At 38.4% G+C, this 15,102-nt stretch overlaps 1 protein-coding gene across 1 annotated transcript in view; it reads left to right on the top strand.

The window, feature by feature from the left end:
- Window positions 1–15,102, top strand: part of CFAP74 (cilia and flagella associated protein 74) — a 331,535-nt gene that overhangs the window by 41,265 nt on the left and 275,168 nt on the right. Inside the window, 2 exon segments of the mRNA XM_053690359.1 lie at window positions 8,553–8,667; window positions 14,356–14,449. Coding sequence (XP_053546334.1) covers window positions 8,574–8,667; window positions 14,356–14,449 — 188 coding nt within the window. The 5' untranslated portion in view covers window positions 8,553–8,573.

The raw sequence follows: 15,102 nt of genomic DNA, 5'->3' as shown, positions 1-15,102 counted from the left end.
GACCTTTTAAATAATTTTGTAATCCATGATCTGAGGACTCTTGTAATTTGATACCCTCCTATCTGAGCATGGCGTCTCTGGTAAGATTATAACTGCTCGGAGATGGTCTTTTAATTCCTTTTCTAGGTAAGTGCATCATGATTCAGAGTATGTGTTGGACAGTCAGTAATACACACCAGCGACCCCAGGGATTTGCAGAATGTGTTGTTCTATTAAAGGGATAGTAAACCATTTTTTTTTTCTTTTACACCGGTGCTATAAAAGCAATGTAGCACCGATACGGAAAGGTTTACCTTTTTCCAACTGTTTTGCGAGAGCTAGTTTTATAACCCATCTAGTGCTTCTAGTTAGTCCACACCCAACACCCTCTTTAGCAAGCTTTTTTCTTTTTTTTTAGAGATTATCAGTACAACCAATCAGATGCTGTATCTCCTGCCTCACTGGCTAAACAGCTGCTCGTCTTACTGCTGATTGATCCACACTGCATGAATAACAGGGTGTGTGCTTTGTTTGCCCTATGGAAACAGTATCTGATACATGATGCATGCGGTTAGGGTTGCCAGGTATACAGTCCAGCATTTTAGCAGGCTGTCCAGTGCAATTTATACAAAAATACTAAACACTAAAATGTCTAGTTTTTTTAATTCCACTGAGTGATAGCTACATTTTTAAGACCTCTTATCCCGCTATGCATTACACATGACACATGCACACGTCTGTGTGTTATTGGTAGCCAAAGATGAAACAATTATGAGATTTAAAATATAAAATGTTTAATTATGTGCAGTTAAAAATCTTTGCAACATACTTTAATGATTTATATTTGTTCCCTTTTCTTGTAATTTAACTCTGAAAATTGTTGGTTTTCTAAATTCCACTGAGTTTCTATAAAGTAATAAGTGCCACCATGTTTGAACTTAAGCTGCCCCTTATCTGTTTCCTTTTCAGAAGACAGCCGGACAGATAGCTCAGCATGCTAATGCACTGTGGCTGAGTTCTGTAGCAACCCAAGGGTTGCAGGTTCAATCCCCGGTGAGGTCCACTCAGCCTTTCATCCTTCCAAGGTTGATAAAATGAGCAGTGCCTTGAGACCCTTACGGGTGATTAGTCGCGCTTTACAAGTACCCAATACATACATACAGTTAAGGACAGATATAAAACAGACAATAAAAGAAGGGATTGCACACGGTTTTGTTTGCACAAGCAGAGATAAGTAAAAAACTAGTTCAAATACATTACTTTTTAGAAACGAAAGTACTTTATTTTTTTAAGGCTAATCTTTGCTTTAAATACATTATTATGTCTGTTTAACATTCCTTATAATGTCCCTATCTGACAGAACGACTTTAGGGCCAGGGGCCTAAGCTCTGATGTGGTTATGAAGCTAACTAGATATATGCTGACAGCGGGGTTGCAAGGTTATGGTTTGAGATGTGATGTTCAGTATTTATGTATTGTTATCACTATTATTACTAAACAATTAGGCTGGTCCCTTGATAGTAGTATAATCATAAAATATTTCACCATCTGATGAAATCTTCTTAACCTAACCATCCCAACACCTAAACATCCTTTCAATAGCAGAAAAAAACAACAAAAAAAAGGGTTTCTTTGACAGTGACCCCCACCTCAATCTGGTTGGTTTAAATTTTATATAAGCCGAAAAAGAAAAGGTTTAGCCAGGTATTTTGGATATATAAAATATAACTTTTATTCCAGTGTTACATATAAAATTAGAGAGGGATGTTACCCCCTAATAGAACCGGGCTGACACGTTTCGGGCTGTAAAGCCGTACTCATAGCCCATAAAAACCTGACTCCCATTCCAATCATTAAGAACCTTGCTCTATGTTCTGATTGGTGGATACAGTAATTGGATAATTATTTCTTGAAAAATGCAGGGGTAAATTTTATATAGGCAAATTTTAAGGTGCTCTTGGGTCTAAAAGGGACTATAGCACACACCATGTCTACTAACTCTCCTGGATTTGCTGGGTTGCCACAGTTTGAAATATTTGACCTATTTCCTTCTTGCAGCAACCCCTGTCAGGGCAAATTTTGGGATTTCCAAGGACCGCCCGGCTCCACTTATGACACACCAAACCCACTCACTAAATGTCTGCCCTGCTGCAAGGAAGACCTGTGAACTAACCCTTCCTGATGTGGCTCTGCCCCTCACCTCACTGTCCTGGGTGGTATGACACCACCATATATACTAAAAAATGAGGGGGGGTTTCTGTTATATGCAACGTCTGATAGATTCAGAACTTTCACAACTTTGGCAAAGACACTATTGAGGAGACCCAATTAAAAGGTTTCCTCAGCAACATGTTCTTAGTAAAGAAGAAAGATGGGGGAGCCCGTCGGGTCATAAACCTAAAGGAACTCAATCGATTCCTAGTCTACAGACATTTCAAGATGGAGGGCATCCATCTTCTCAGAGACATTCTCCAAATAAACAATTGGATGGTTTGCTTAGATCTAAAAGATGCCTACCTAACAGTCCCCATGCACCAGTCCTTTTGCCACTACCTTCAGTTTCTATGGCAAGGACGCACTTGGCAATTCACCTGCCTTCCCTTTGGCCTAAGTTCGGCACCCTGGTGCTTCACAAAGATCATGAGGCCAGTCTCAGCTTTCCTCAGATCCAGGGGAATTCAGCTAATCGTATATCTAGATGATATTCTCATTCTGTAACCTATCCCTATTTAGAGGAAGAGTCTCACTTATGTGTAGCAGCGTGCCTGAAAGAAAATGTATCACAAACAGCTTCTTTGGCTGTCTCTGCCTCTGGTCCCCTCTTAATCTCTTATGTTCATCCTTTCAGACCAGTCTCGGCTCCTACCATAGCAAGATGGGTTAAATGGATCATGTCTTTGGTCCTAGTTCCTTCGTCCTTTGGAGCTCACTCCCTTAGGGGAGCTTCAGCATCTAGAGCCTTCCTTTTGGGTTGCTCTCTTCAAGACCTCTTAACTGCGGCTGATTGGTTCTCAGACTCTGTTTTCCGCAAATTTTATTTTAACCCTGTTTCTCATGCAGCCTCCCGTCTTGCAATAAAATGAGGATTATGTTAGCCTTAGTGACACAATAGTCACAATTGTATTAAAGACAGGAGGCAAGTATTTTGCCCTCCCATTTTATTTCCGTCCCTAGGTGGATATATATATATATATATATATATATATATATATATATATATATATATATATATATATATATATAAGTAAAATGTATATCTAATGTCATTCAACATGTTATCTGTTTCGAATTATTCATGCATTTTGACCTGAACATTATGCAGTGTCGTTTCATTTCATTTTCAGTGTAATCGACATAGTCTCATCAGAGCGGGAGCAAGCTGCATTCACTTTAATGACGCGATCGGGCGGGCAGTGACTAGACAGCGCGCCCACGAAGCGCATTTGAAAAACAAGACCCGCTCAGTAGAACCTTGAGTGGAATCCAACTTTGGAGATAAAAAAATCAGGAAATGCTTTAGATGTATAAAGGTGCCGCTAAGATAATGCTATATAATTATGCACTATGTGCAGAATTATATATCATTATTTTGAATGTTTACTGTCCCTTAAGGCAAAATACTCTCCTCCTGTCTTTAATAAAATTGTGACTATTGTGTCACCAAGGCTAACATAATCCTCATTTAGCGCAAGGTTATACAACACAGGGAATGAGTTAATTATGCACATGTAAAAACAGTATTTATTTTGCTGAAATTTCAGGGCAGAAATAAAAAAGTTAACCATCTAATTATGTTTACAGATTTTTCTGCGTTAAAATTCTTAACCCACAAATTGTTTAAGAAGGTATTAACTATACATAAGCAAACACCCCTATGTGCAGACTATTAATATGAAGCAGTCAATTAGTGGGCAATACTGAAGGAATCCAATACAGCTGCAGAGAAACTGTTCCGCCTCCCACAACAAACAAGCTATAATTTCTCACTGACTGAGCCCAGCACTCACCAACAAGCCGTTTTATATTCCTCTATACACCCAGATGTACCATTATGCCGTGAAACGGGGTGAGCCCAAAACAGCACCTGTCATATACCATTCTACTTAAACCACAAGAATGTTATCCGAATAAAATTAAACTAGGGTATAATGTACAACACAAACTTTTGGAAATGTGTCATTCAGAAAAAGAACGTGTAAACGATCCTGCACTTTAAGCAGTCAAAATGGTTTGCGCCGTTGCTATGGTGATGCGTCTGGTGAGGTTTGGGACTAGTGAGAATCAAGGCCTCACTAGAACTGTAGGATTTATACGTATAAGGTAAATGTCACTAAACTTGTAATATTTGTTGTACATCGTAATTGAGAAATGTATTTACACGTTTTGTATTAGTTTAGGAGTTTTGAAAATATTTATTATGCCAATGTGTAAACAAATTTCTAAACAACCACAGGGTATAGATGAGGGGTATTATTATTATTATTATTATTATTAATAGTATTATTATATGTAAATCATATATCAGCAATTCAGCAGCACAGAAATGCAAAAGACAGGCATGCAAAACAATATGTGTAAAAACCGTGCATTGCTTTGCAGCTCAGGAACATACACATTGAAAAGCCTCCTATACTTTGATGTGCCCTGTTAGAGACAAATGTAAATGAGCACCTGCACTAAAAGAATATTTTTTTATGAGTGTAGCATGTTGCAGGGTTACTCAATCTTCTGTGGTTCAGTGAAAAATACAGTTACAAAGTTAAACTGCAGGAAAGGTTAGAGGCAGATGTAAATAAGCACCTGCACTAAAACAATATATTGTGTAGCAAGTTGCAGGGTAACTCCAACTTCAGTGGGTCAGTGAAAAATACAATTACAGAGTTAAATTGCAGGAAAAGTTAGACAGAGATGTAAATAAGCACCTTTACTAAAAAATATATTGTGTAGCATGTTGCAGGGTTATTCCATCCTCTGTGGGTCAGTGGGAAAAAACACTATTTCTTTAAATTGCAGGAATCGTTAGCACAATAAATAAAAACAATTTTTTTTTTATGTATCATAACATTTTTTATGGGAAATTATGTTTCCATTTATTGGCCTTTTACTGTTATTACGGTTTTATTCTAGAATGCTAAAAAATATAGGGATTTATAATTTGTTGATGACTAATTTCTTTCATGTAATTAGCAAGAGTCCATGAGCTAGTGACGTATGGGATATACATTCCTACCAGGAGGGGCAAAGTTTCCCAAACCTCAAAATGCCTATAAATACACCCCTCACCACACCCACAAATCAGTTTTACAAACTTTGCCTCCCATGGAGGTGGTGAAGTTAGTTTGTGCTAGATTAGGAGAATTCCTTCAGGCCAGTTCTGGATTTAAAAATATTGAATCGTTATGTAAGGATACCAACTTTCAAAATGGTAACTATAAGGACTATTCTGCCTTTTGTTCAGCAAGGGCATTATATGTCCACAATAGATTTACAAGATGCATATCTGCATATTCCGATTCATCTAGATCACTATCAGTTTCTGAGATTCTCTTTCCTAGACAAGCATTACCAGTTTGTGGCTCTGCCGTTTGGCCTAGCAACAGCTCCAAGGATTTTTACAAAGGTTCTCGGTGCCCTTCTATCTGTAATCAGAGAACAGGGTATTGTGGTATTTCCTTATTTGGACGATATCTTGGTACTTGCTCAGTCTTCACATTTAGCAGAATCTCATACGAATCGACTTGTATCGTTTCTTCAAGAACATGGTTGGAGGATCAATTTACCAAAGAGTTCGTTGATTCCTCAGACAAGGGTAACCTTTTTAGGTTTCCAGATAGATTCAGTGTCCATGACTCTGTCTCTGACGGACAAGAGACGTCTGAAATTGGTTTCAGCTTGTCGAAACCTTCAGTCTCAATCATTCCCTTCGGTAGCCTTATGCATGGAAATTCTAGGTCTTATGACTGCTGCATCGGACGCGATCCCCTCTGCTCGTTTTCACATGCGACCTCTTCAGCTCTGTATGCTGAACCAGTGGTGCAGGGATTATACAAAGATATATCAATTAATATCTTTAAAACCGATTGTACAACACTCTCTGACGTGGTGGACAGACCACCATCGTTTAGTTCAGGGGGCTTCTTTTGTTCTTCCGACCTGGACTGTGATCTCAACAGATGCAAGTCTGACAGGTTGGGGAGCTGTTTGGGGGTCTCTGACAGCACAAGGGGTTTGGGAATCTCAGGAGGCGAGATTACTAATCAACATTTTGGAACTCCGTGCAATTTTCAGAGCTCTTCAGTCGTGGCCTCTTCTAAAGAGAGAGTCGTTCATTTGTTTTCAGACGGACAATGTCACAACCGTGGCATATGTCAATCATCAAGGAGGGACTGACAGTCCTCTGGCTATGAAAGAAGTATCTCGAATACTGGTATGGGCGGAATCCAGCTCCTGTCCAATTTCTGCGGTTCATATCCCAGGTATAGACAATTGGGAAGCGGATTATCTCAGTCGCCAAACGTTACATCCGGGCGAATGGTCTCTTCACCCAGAGGTATTTCTTCAGATTGTTCAAATGTGGGGACTTCCAGAAATAGATCTGATGGCTTCTCATCTAAACAAGAAGCTTCCCAGGTATCTGTCCAGATCCAGGGATCCTCAGGCGGAAGCAGTGGATGCATTGTCACTTTCTTGGAAGTATCATCCTGCCTATATCTTTCCGCCTCTAGTTCTTCTTCCAAGAGTGATTTCCAAGATTCTAAAGGAGCGTTCGTTTGTTCTGCTGGTGGCTCCAGCATGGCCTCACAGGTTTTGGTATGCGGATCTTGTCCGGATGGCTACTTGCCAACCGTGGACTCTTCCGTTAAGACCAGACCTTCTATCGCAAGGTCCTTTTTTCCATCAGGATCTCAAATCCTTAAATTTGAAGGTATGGAGATTGAACGCTTGATTCTCAGTCATAGAGGTTTCTCTGACTCCGTAATTAATACTATGTTACAGGCTCGTAAATCTGTATCTAGGAAGATATATTATCGAGTCTGGAAGACTTACATTTCTTGGTGTTCTTCTCATCATTTTTCTTGGCATTCTTTTAGAATTCCTAGAATTTTACAGTTTCTTCAGGATGGTTTGGATAAAGGTTTGTCTGCAAGTTCCTTGAAGGGACAAATCTCTGCTCTTTCTGTTCTTTTTCACAGAAAGATTGCTAGTCTTCCTGATATTCATTGTTTTGTACAGGCTTTGCTTCGTATAAAACCTGTTATTAAGTCAATTTCTCCTCCTTGGAGTTTGAATTTGGTTCTGGGGGCTCTTCAAGCTCCTTCGTTTGAACCTATGCATTCGCTGGATATTAAATTACTTTCTTGGAAAGTTTTGTTTCTTTTGGCCATCTCTTCTGCTAGAAGAGTTTCTGAATTATCTGCTCTTTCTTGTGAGTCTCCTTTTCTGATTTTTCATCAGGATAAGGCGGTGTTGCGAACTTCATTTAAATTTTTACCTAAGGTTGTGAATTCTAACAACATTAGTAGAGAAATTGTGGTTCCTTCATTGTGTCCTAATCCTAAGAATTCTAAGGAAAGATCGTTGCATTCTTTGGATGTAGTTAGAGCTTTAAAATATTATGTTGAAGCTACTAAAGATTTCAGAAAGACTTCTAGTCTATTTGTTATCTTTTCTGGTTCTAGGAAAGGTCAGAAGGCCTCTGCCATTTCCTTGGCATCTTGGTTAAAGTCTTTGATTCATCATGCTTATGTTGAGTCGGGTAGATCTCCGCCTCAAAGGATTACAGCTCATTCGACTAGGTCAGTCTCTACTTCCTGGGCGTTTAGGAATGAAGCTTCGGTTGATCAGATTTGCAAAGCAGCAACTTGGTCTTCTTTGCATACTTTTACTAAATCTACCCATTTTGATGTGTTTTCTTCTTCTGAAGCAGTTTTTGGTAGAAAAGTACTTCAGGCAGCTGTTTCAGTTTGATTCTTCTGCTTATAATTTCAGTTTTTTTCATTATTTGATTTAAACTTTGTTTTGGGTGTGGATCCCTCCCTCTCTAGTGACTCTTGCGTGGAAGATCCACATCTTGGGTATTCATTATCCCATACGTCACTAGCTCATGGACTCTTGCTAATTACATGAAAGAAAACATAATTTATGTAAGAACTTACCTGATAAATTCATTTCTTTCATATTAGCAAGAGTCCATGAGGCCCACCCTTTTTTTGTGGTGGTTATGATTTTTTTGTATAAAGCACAATTATTCCAATTCCTTATTTTTTTTTATGCTTTCACACTTTTTTCTTATCACCCCGCTTCTTGGCTATTCGTTAAACTGATTTGTGGGTGTGGTGAGGGGTGTATTTATAGGCATTTTGAGGTTTGGGAAACTTTGCCCCTCCTGGTAGGAATGTATATCCCATACGTCACTAGCTCATGGACTCTTGCTAATATGAAAGAAATGAATTTATCAGGTAAGTTCTTACATAAATTATGTTATATGCTTGGGAAAAAAACCCAAAACATTATTTAAAATAGATAGCTCTTAACCTTGTAAGTATTTTCAGTGTATGCATTTTTTTCTTTAGGTTTAAATTGGCTCTACAATAATGGAAGATATTACAAATTTGGACAGCTCTTATAAAGAAATGAACTTATCATTGTTGGAAGATTCTTTAATTACTGAAGATAAATGTATGAAAGGTGAGAAAACTGAATGATGTAAATGAGGGACGACCAACTGGCAGATCTCTGCACTAGTTTTATAGGAATATATTATTATTTGTGTGTTTAATAACCATATATTGATATGCGCCCCCTTCCAAAATATTGATCTTCTGCCCCCACGTGTGTTAGGAATTTGGTTATCACTGGTGTAAATGGTAGAAAGTACACAGGTTACTCTTCACAATCTGAATGAAGGGAACTCATGATGTGATTGACCTGCCAATTTCCTGACTGTTTGTAAGTGGCCATGTGACTAGTATACGTGAGGAAAATATATTAATTAAAGGGATAGTAAAGTCAAAATTAAACTTAAATGTACTAGATGGAGCAGAACATTTTAAAGGCACAGTCTACACCAGAATTTTTATTGTTTTAAAAGATAGATAATCCCTTTATTACCCATTCCCGAGTTTTGCATAACCAACACAGTTATATTAATATTCTTTTAACCTCTGTGATTATCTTGTATCTAAGCCTCTGCAAACTGCCCCTTTATTTCAGTTATTTTGACAGACTTGGTCTAGCCAATCAGTGCCTGCTCCCAGATAACTTCACGTGCACGAGCACAGTGTTATCTATATGAAATACGGGAACTAACACCCTCTAGTGGTGAAAAACTGTTAAAATGCATTCTGAAAAGAGGTGGCCTTCAAGGTCTAAGAAATTAGCATATGAACCTCCTAGGTTAAGCTTTCAACTAAGAATATCAAGAGAACAAAGCAAAATTGGTGATAAAAGTAAATTGGAAAATTCTTTAAAATGACATGCTCTATCTGAATAATGAAAGTTTATTTTGGCCTAGACTGTCCCTTTAAACACCTTTCCAATTGACTTCTGTTATTAATTTAGCTTAGTTCTCTTGGTATCCTTTGTTAAAGAGTAATCCTAGGTGAGCTCAGGAGCGTGCATGTGTTTTTAGCCATCTGGAAGCAGTGTTTGCAACATTGCTTATAGCAATGTTATACATAGTTGCAAACACTGCTTAAGACACGTGCACGTTCCTAAGCTGCTATCAGTCTACCTAGCTTTACTCTTCAACAAAGGATATCAAGAGGACAAAGCAAATGTGATAATATAAGTAAATAGGAAAGTTGTTTAAAATTGCATGTTCTATCTTAATCATGAAAGTTTCATTTTAACTTGACTGTCCAATTAATAAAAAACTTTTAAAACAAACACAATGATGCTGATGCATCTACGCCCCAGGTTTGATGGGCTGGATTTCAATTGATCATTGCAATGAAACAAATTAAAGAAGCAAACAGAAGGTATTTGACTGCATTTTTATTTATATTAAACTCTGTTGAGAACTGTCCAATTTATTTCTGTTATCAATTTTGCTTCATTCTCTTGGTATCATTTGTTGAAGGAGCAGCAATGCAACACTGGGAGCTAGCTGAACACATCAGTAAGCCAATGACAACAGGGATATATGTGCAGCCAGCAGTCAGCAGCTCCTGAGCCCACATAGGCATGCTTTTCAACAAAGGATACCAGGAAAACAGAACAAATTAGATAATTGAAGTAAATTGTGAAAATTGTTTACAATTGTATGCTCTGTCTGAATAATGAAAGAAAACGTGTGTTTCATGTCCCTTTAAGTTTAATTATGCAATAAAGAGTCATTGGAAACCAGAACACAACGGTTTTATTGTGCAAGCTCAAAGCTTAGTGTGTCAAGGTTCATAATTCCCATGTCCTGACATCATCACATTGCGCATGATAGTTGCCAATCTGAAACATCTTGAATTGAATTGAAAGAATTGTGGAAACAATGTATCTACCCTGACTTAAAGGGACAGTCAACTCCAAACTTTTTATTGTTTAAAGGGACAGTCTCCTCCAAACTTGTTATTGTTTAAAAAGATAGATAATCCCTTTATTACCCATTCCCCAGTTTTGCATAAGCAACACAGTTATATTAATATACTTTTTACCTCTGTGATTACCTTGTATCTAAGCATCTTTTGACAACTCCCTGATCACATGGCTTTTTATTTATTATCTATTGACTTGCATTTTAGCCAATAAGTGCAGTGTCTGCCACAACTTCACGGGAGTTAGCACAATGTTATCTATATGGCCCACACGAACTAGCAATCTCCTATTGTAAAAAACAAATAAAAAAGCATGTGGGAAGAGGCTGTCTAGTGGGCTAGAAACAGGCAGAAATATAGAGGTTTAAATGTTTTGAATCACTATTGTTAAATGCTGATATTTCTTATCAATGATAGAAAATTATTCAGTACAATAGCCCTTTAAAGGGACATGAAACCAATTTTTTTTTCTTTCATGATTCAGATAGAGCATATCATTTTTAAAAAGTTTCCAATTTACTTCTATAATCAAATTGGTGTTGTTCTCATGTTATTCTTTGTTGAAGAGATATCTAGATAGATATCATGCACATGTCTTAAGCACTACATGTCAGAAAATAGCCCTGCCATCTAGTAATCTTGCTAAACTGCTACCATATAGTGCTGCAAACACGTACACACTTCTGAATGTAAATTCATGATTTTCAACAAAGGATAACAAGAAAACAAAGAAAATGTGATAATAGAAGTAAATGGGAAAGTTTAAAATTGTATGTTCTATCTGAATCATGAAATAAATATTTGTGGCTTAATGTATGTTTAAAGGGACAGTCAAATCCAAAATAAACTTACATGATTCAGATAGGGCATGTTATTTTAAACAACTTTCCAATTTACTTTTATCACCAATTTTGCTTTGTTCTCTTGGTATTCTTAGTTGAAAGCTAAACCTAGGAGGTTCATATGCTAATTTCTTATACCTTGAAGGCCGCCTCTAAGCTGAATGCATTTTGACCACTAGAGGGCATTAGTTCATGTGTTTTATATAGATAACATTGAGCTCATGCACGTGAATTGACCGAGGAGTGAGCACTGATTGGCTAAAATGCAAATCTGTCAAAAGAACTGAAATAAAGGGGCAGTCTGCAGAGGCTTAGATACAAGGTAATTGCAGAGGTAAAAAGGGTATTATTATAATTGTGTTGGTTATGCAAAACTGGGGAATGGGTAATTAAGGGATTAGTTATATTTTAAAACCACAAAAATTCTGGTGTTGACTGTCCCTTTAATTTTATGTGTCAGTGCTTGTAATTGTGTCCCAACAACACCCAAAAAAATGGCTTTTAGGACCACAGAATTATGACTTTTATCAGCTACTTGGAATCTAAACCTTATTGTTCCAATATTTAATTTTGCACTTAATCACTTCTCTCTTTGGACCTAATGATACAAAGCTCTCCGCTCTGGCGAGATGATCTAAGAACTCTAATCAATACTGCAAGGTCTCTTAAATATTTTTTTAACAGCAAACTTTACATTGTGAGCTGTTTATCTAGCTATGTAGGGTTCTTTATGTGAAGGAGAGACACCCACATTACAAAATAATGCTCAAAAAAGCCCACAAAGATTCTGTGTGATTTCTCTCCATGTTGGCTAGTTTTTGATAAACGAGCCCTTTAACCCCTTAATGACCGCATCACTTTTCCATTTTCTGTCCGTTTGGGACCAAGGCTATTTTTACATTGTTGCGGTGTTTGTGTTTAGCTGTAATTTTCCTCTTACTCATTTACTGTAACCACATATATTATATACCGTTTTTCTCGCCATTAAATTGACTTTCAAAAGATACCATAATTTTCATCATATCTTATAATTTACTATAAAAAACATTATAAAATATGAGGAAAAAATGGAAAAAAACACATTTTTTCTAACTTTGACCCCCAAAATCTGTTACACATCTACAACCACCAAAAAACACCCATGCTAAATAGTTTCTAAATTTTGTCCTGAGTTTAGAAATACCCAATGTTTACATGTTCTTTGCTTTTTTTGCAAGTTATAGGGCCATAAATACAAGTAGCACTTTGCTATTTCAAAACCACTTTTTTTCAAAATTAGCGCTAGTTACATTAGAACACTGATATCTTTCAGGAATCCCTGAATATTCCTTGACATGTATATATTTTTTTTTAGAAGACATCCCAAAGTATTGATCTAGGCCCATTTTGGTATATTTCATGCCACCATTTCACCGCCAAATGCGATCAAATAAAAAAAATTGTTCACTTTTTCACAAATATTTTCACAAACTTTAGGTTTCTCACTGAAATTATTTACAAACAACTTAAGCATTTACAACCATTTATGCTATAATTGCATCTCTGGGATCCCCTTTGTTCAGAAATAGCAGACTTATATGACTTTGGCATTGCTTTTTGGTAATTAGAAGGCTGCTAAATGCCCCTGCGCAAAATACGTGTATTATGCCCAGCAGTGAAGGGGTTAATTAGGGAGCATGTAGGGAGCTTCTAGGGTTAATTTTAGCTTTAGTGTAGTGTAGTAGACAACCCCAAGTATTGATCTAGGCCCATTTTGGTATATTTCATGCCACCATTTCACCGCCAAATGCGATCAAATTAAAAAAAACGTTAATTTTTTCACAATTTTAGGTTTCTCACTGAAATTATTTACAAACAGCTTGTGCAATTATGGCACAAATGGTTGTAAATGCTTCTCTGGGATGCCCTTTGTTCAGAAATAGCAGATATATATTACTTTGGCGTTGCTTTTTGGTAATTAGAAAGTCGCTAAATGCTGCTGCGCATCACACGTGTATTATGGCTAGCAGTGAAGGGGTTAATTAGGTAGTGTGTAGGGAGCTTGCAGGGTTAATTTTAGCTTTAGTGTAGAGTTCAGCCTCCCACCTGACACATCCCACCCCCTGATCCCTCCCAAAACAGCTCCCTTCCCTCCCCCACCCCACTATTGTCCCCGCCATCTTAAGTACTGGCAGAAAGTCTGCCAGTACTAAAATAAAAGATATATTTATTTATTTTTAAAGAAAAAAAAAAAGCATATTTACATATGCTGTGTTTAGGATCCCCCCTTAGCCCCCAACCTCCCTGAGCCCCCCCCAAAACAGCTCTCTAAGCCTCCCCCTCTGCCTTATTGGGGGCCATCTTGGGTACTGGCAGCTGTCTGCCAGTACCCAGTTTGCACAATTAAATGTTTATTTTTTTAATTTTTTTTTTATTTTTTCTGTAGTGTAGCTTCCCCCCCCCATGGACCAACCCCCACCACCTAAATAACGCCTAAGGGTTTTTTAAAAAAAATTATTGGTCCCACTTTTATTTTGGGACACATTTTTTTCTGTAGTGCAGCGGTCCCCACCCGGTCCCTGCCCCGGCGCGCGCCCGCGCGCGCCCCCTCGTGCACGTGCACGCGCCCGGACTTCCACGCCCACGATCCCGCCCCCCTCCACATGACTAGGGCCATCGATGGCCGCCACCCACCTCCCACACCGGCTCCCACCCACCAACGATACCGGCCATCGATGTCCGGTGCAGAGAGGGCCACAGAGTGGCTCTCTCTGCATCGGATGGCCATCTAAGGTTATTGCAGGATGCCTCCATATCGAGGCATCACTGCAATAACCGGAAAGCAGCTGGAAGCGAGCAGGATCGCTTCCAGCTGCTTTCCACACCGAGGACGTGCAGGGTACGTCCTCAGGCGTTAACTGCCTTTTTTCTGAGGACGTACCCTGCACGTCCTCGGTCATTAAGGGGTTAAATGAAAGTTACACTATTTTTGTTGTTGTCAAACTGTGCTAAATCTGTCCTTTTAGTAGATAATGAACCAGATGATGAATACTCAGGGGATGAACTTGAACATGCAAATGGTTCTGATGTGCTGAGTGACACGGACAGTGAATTCTCCTGGTAAGCACCTTACTTCTTTAATGCATCATTCCCATTTGGTCTTATGCAATATACTGAAAAATGTTGACATTTGGGGCCCCATTTATCAAATGATGGAGGGAGAATTTTATATACTTGGAAACCAAAGCATCCGTTGCCCGCATGTAACATTGCAAAAATGAAATCCTGGTGCATTACCGCCCCCGGATCTCATCTGTCAATCACCCAAACAAGCGACTTCGAGCTGTTTGAACTCTTCGACCTCAGAGGTGTTAGAGAGAGGAGAGGTTATGAAACAGGGGTCAGGTGACCACTGCTTCTTCACTTGCGGTTTGCAGGCTAGCAAGAATGAAGCCTGTCCTGCAAGGGTTCAAAAACAGATTCCACTGCTTGATAAATGGAGCCCTTGGTCATTATACCAACATCTCAACTGATTCTCATTTTATCTTTATTCTTATAGACCTGTGTTTTTTACCTCCAGTCCTCAGAGCAAACCAACGTGCCAGGTTTTAGTAAAATCCGAAGTAGAGCACAGATTAAATAATCAGCTGATTAGTAACCATGGTTACTAACCTGCTCTCACTTATCAGCTGATTAATTCACCTGTGCTCTAGTTCTGATATCATGAAAAACTGGCCCGTTGGTGTGCCCTAATGATAGGATATATAAGTCTT

The sequence above is a fragment of the Bombina bombina genome, chromosome 8, assembly GCF_027579735.1.
Source record: "Bombina bombina isolate aBomBom1 chromosome 8, aBomBom1.pri, whole genome shotgun sequence".
Taxonomy (NCBI): domain Eukaryota; kingdom Metazoa; phylum Chordata; class Amphibia; order Anura; family Bombinatoridae; genus Bombina; species Bombina bombina.
This window is presented reverse-complemented; position numbering and strand designations above follow the sequence as displayed.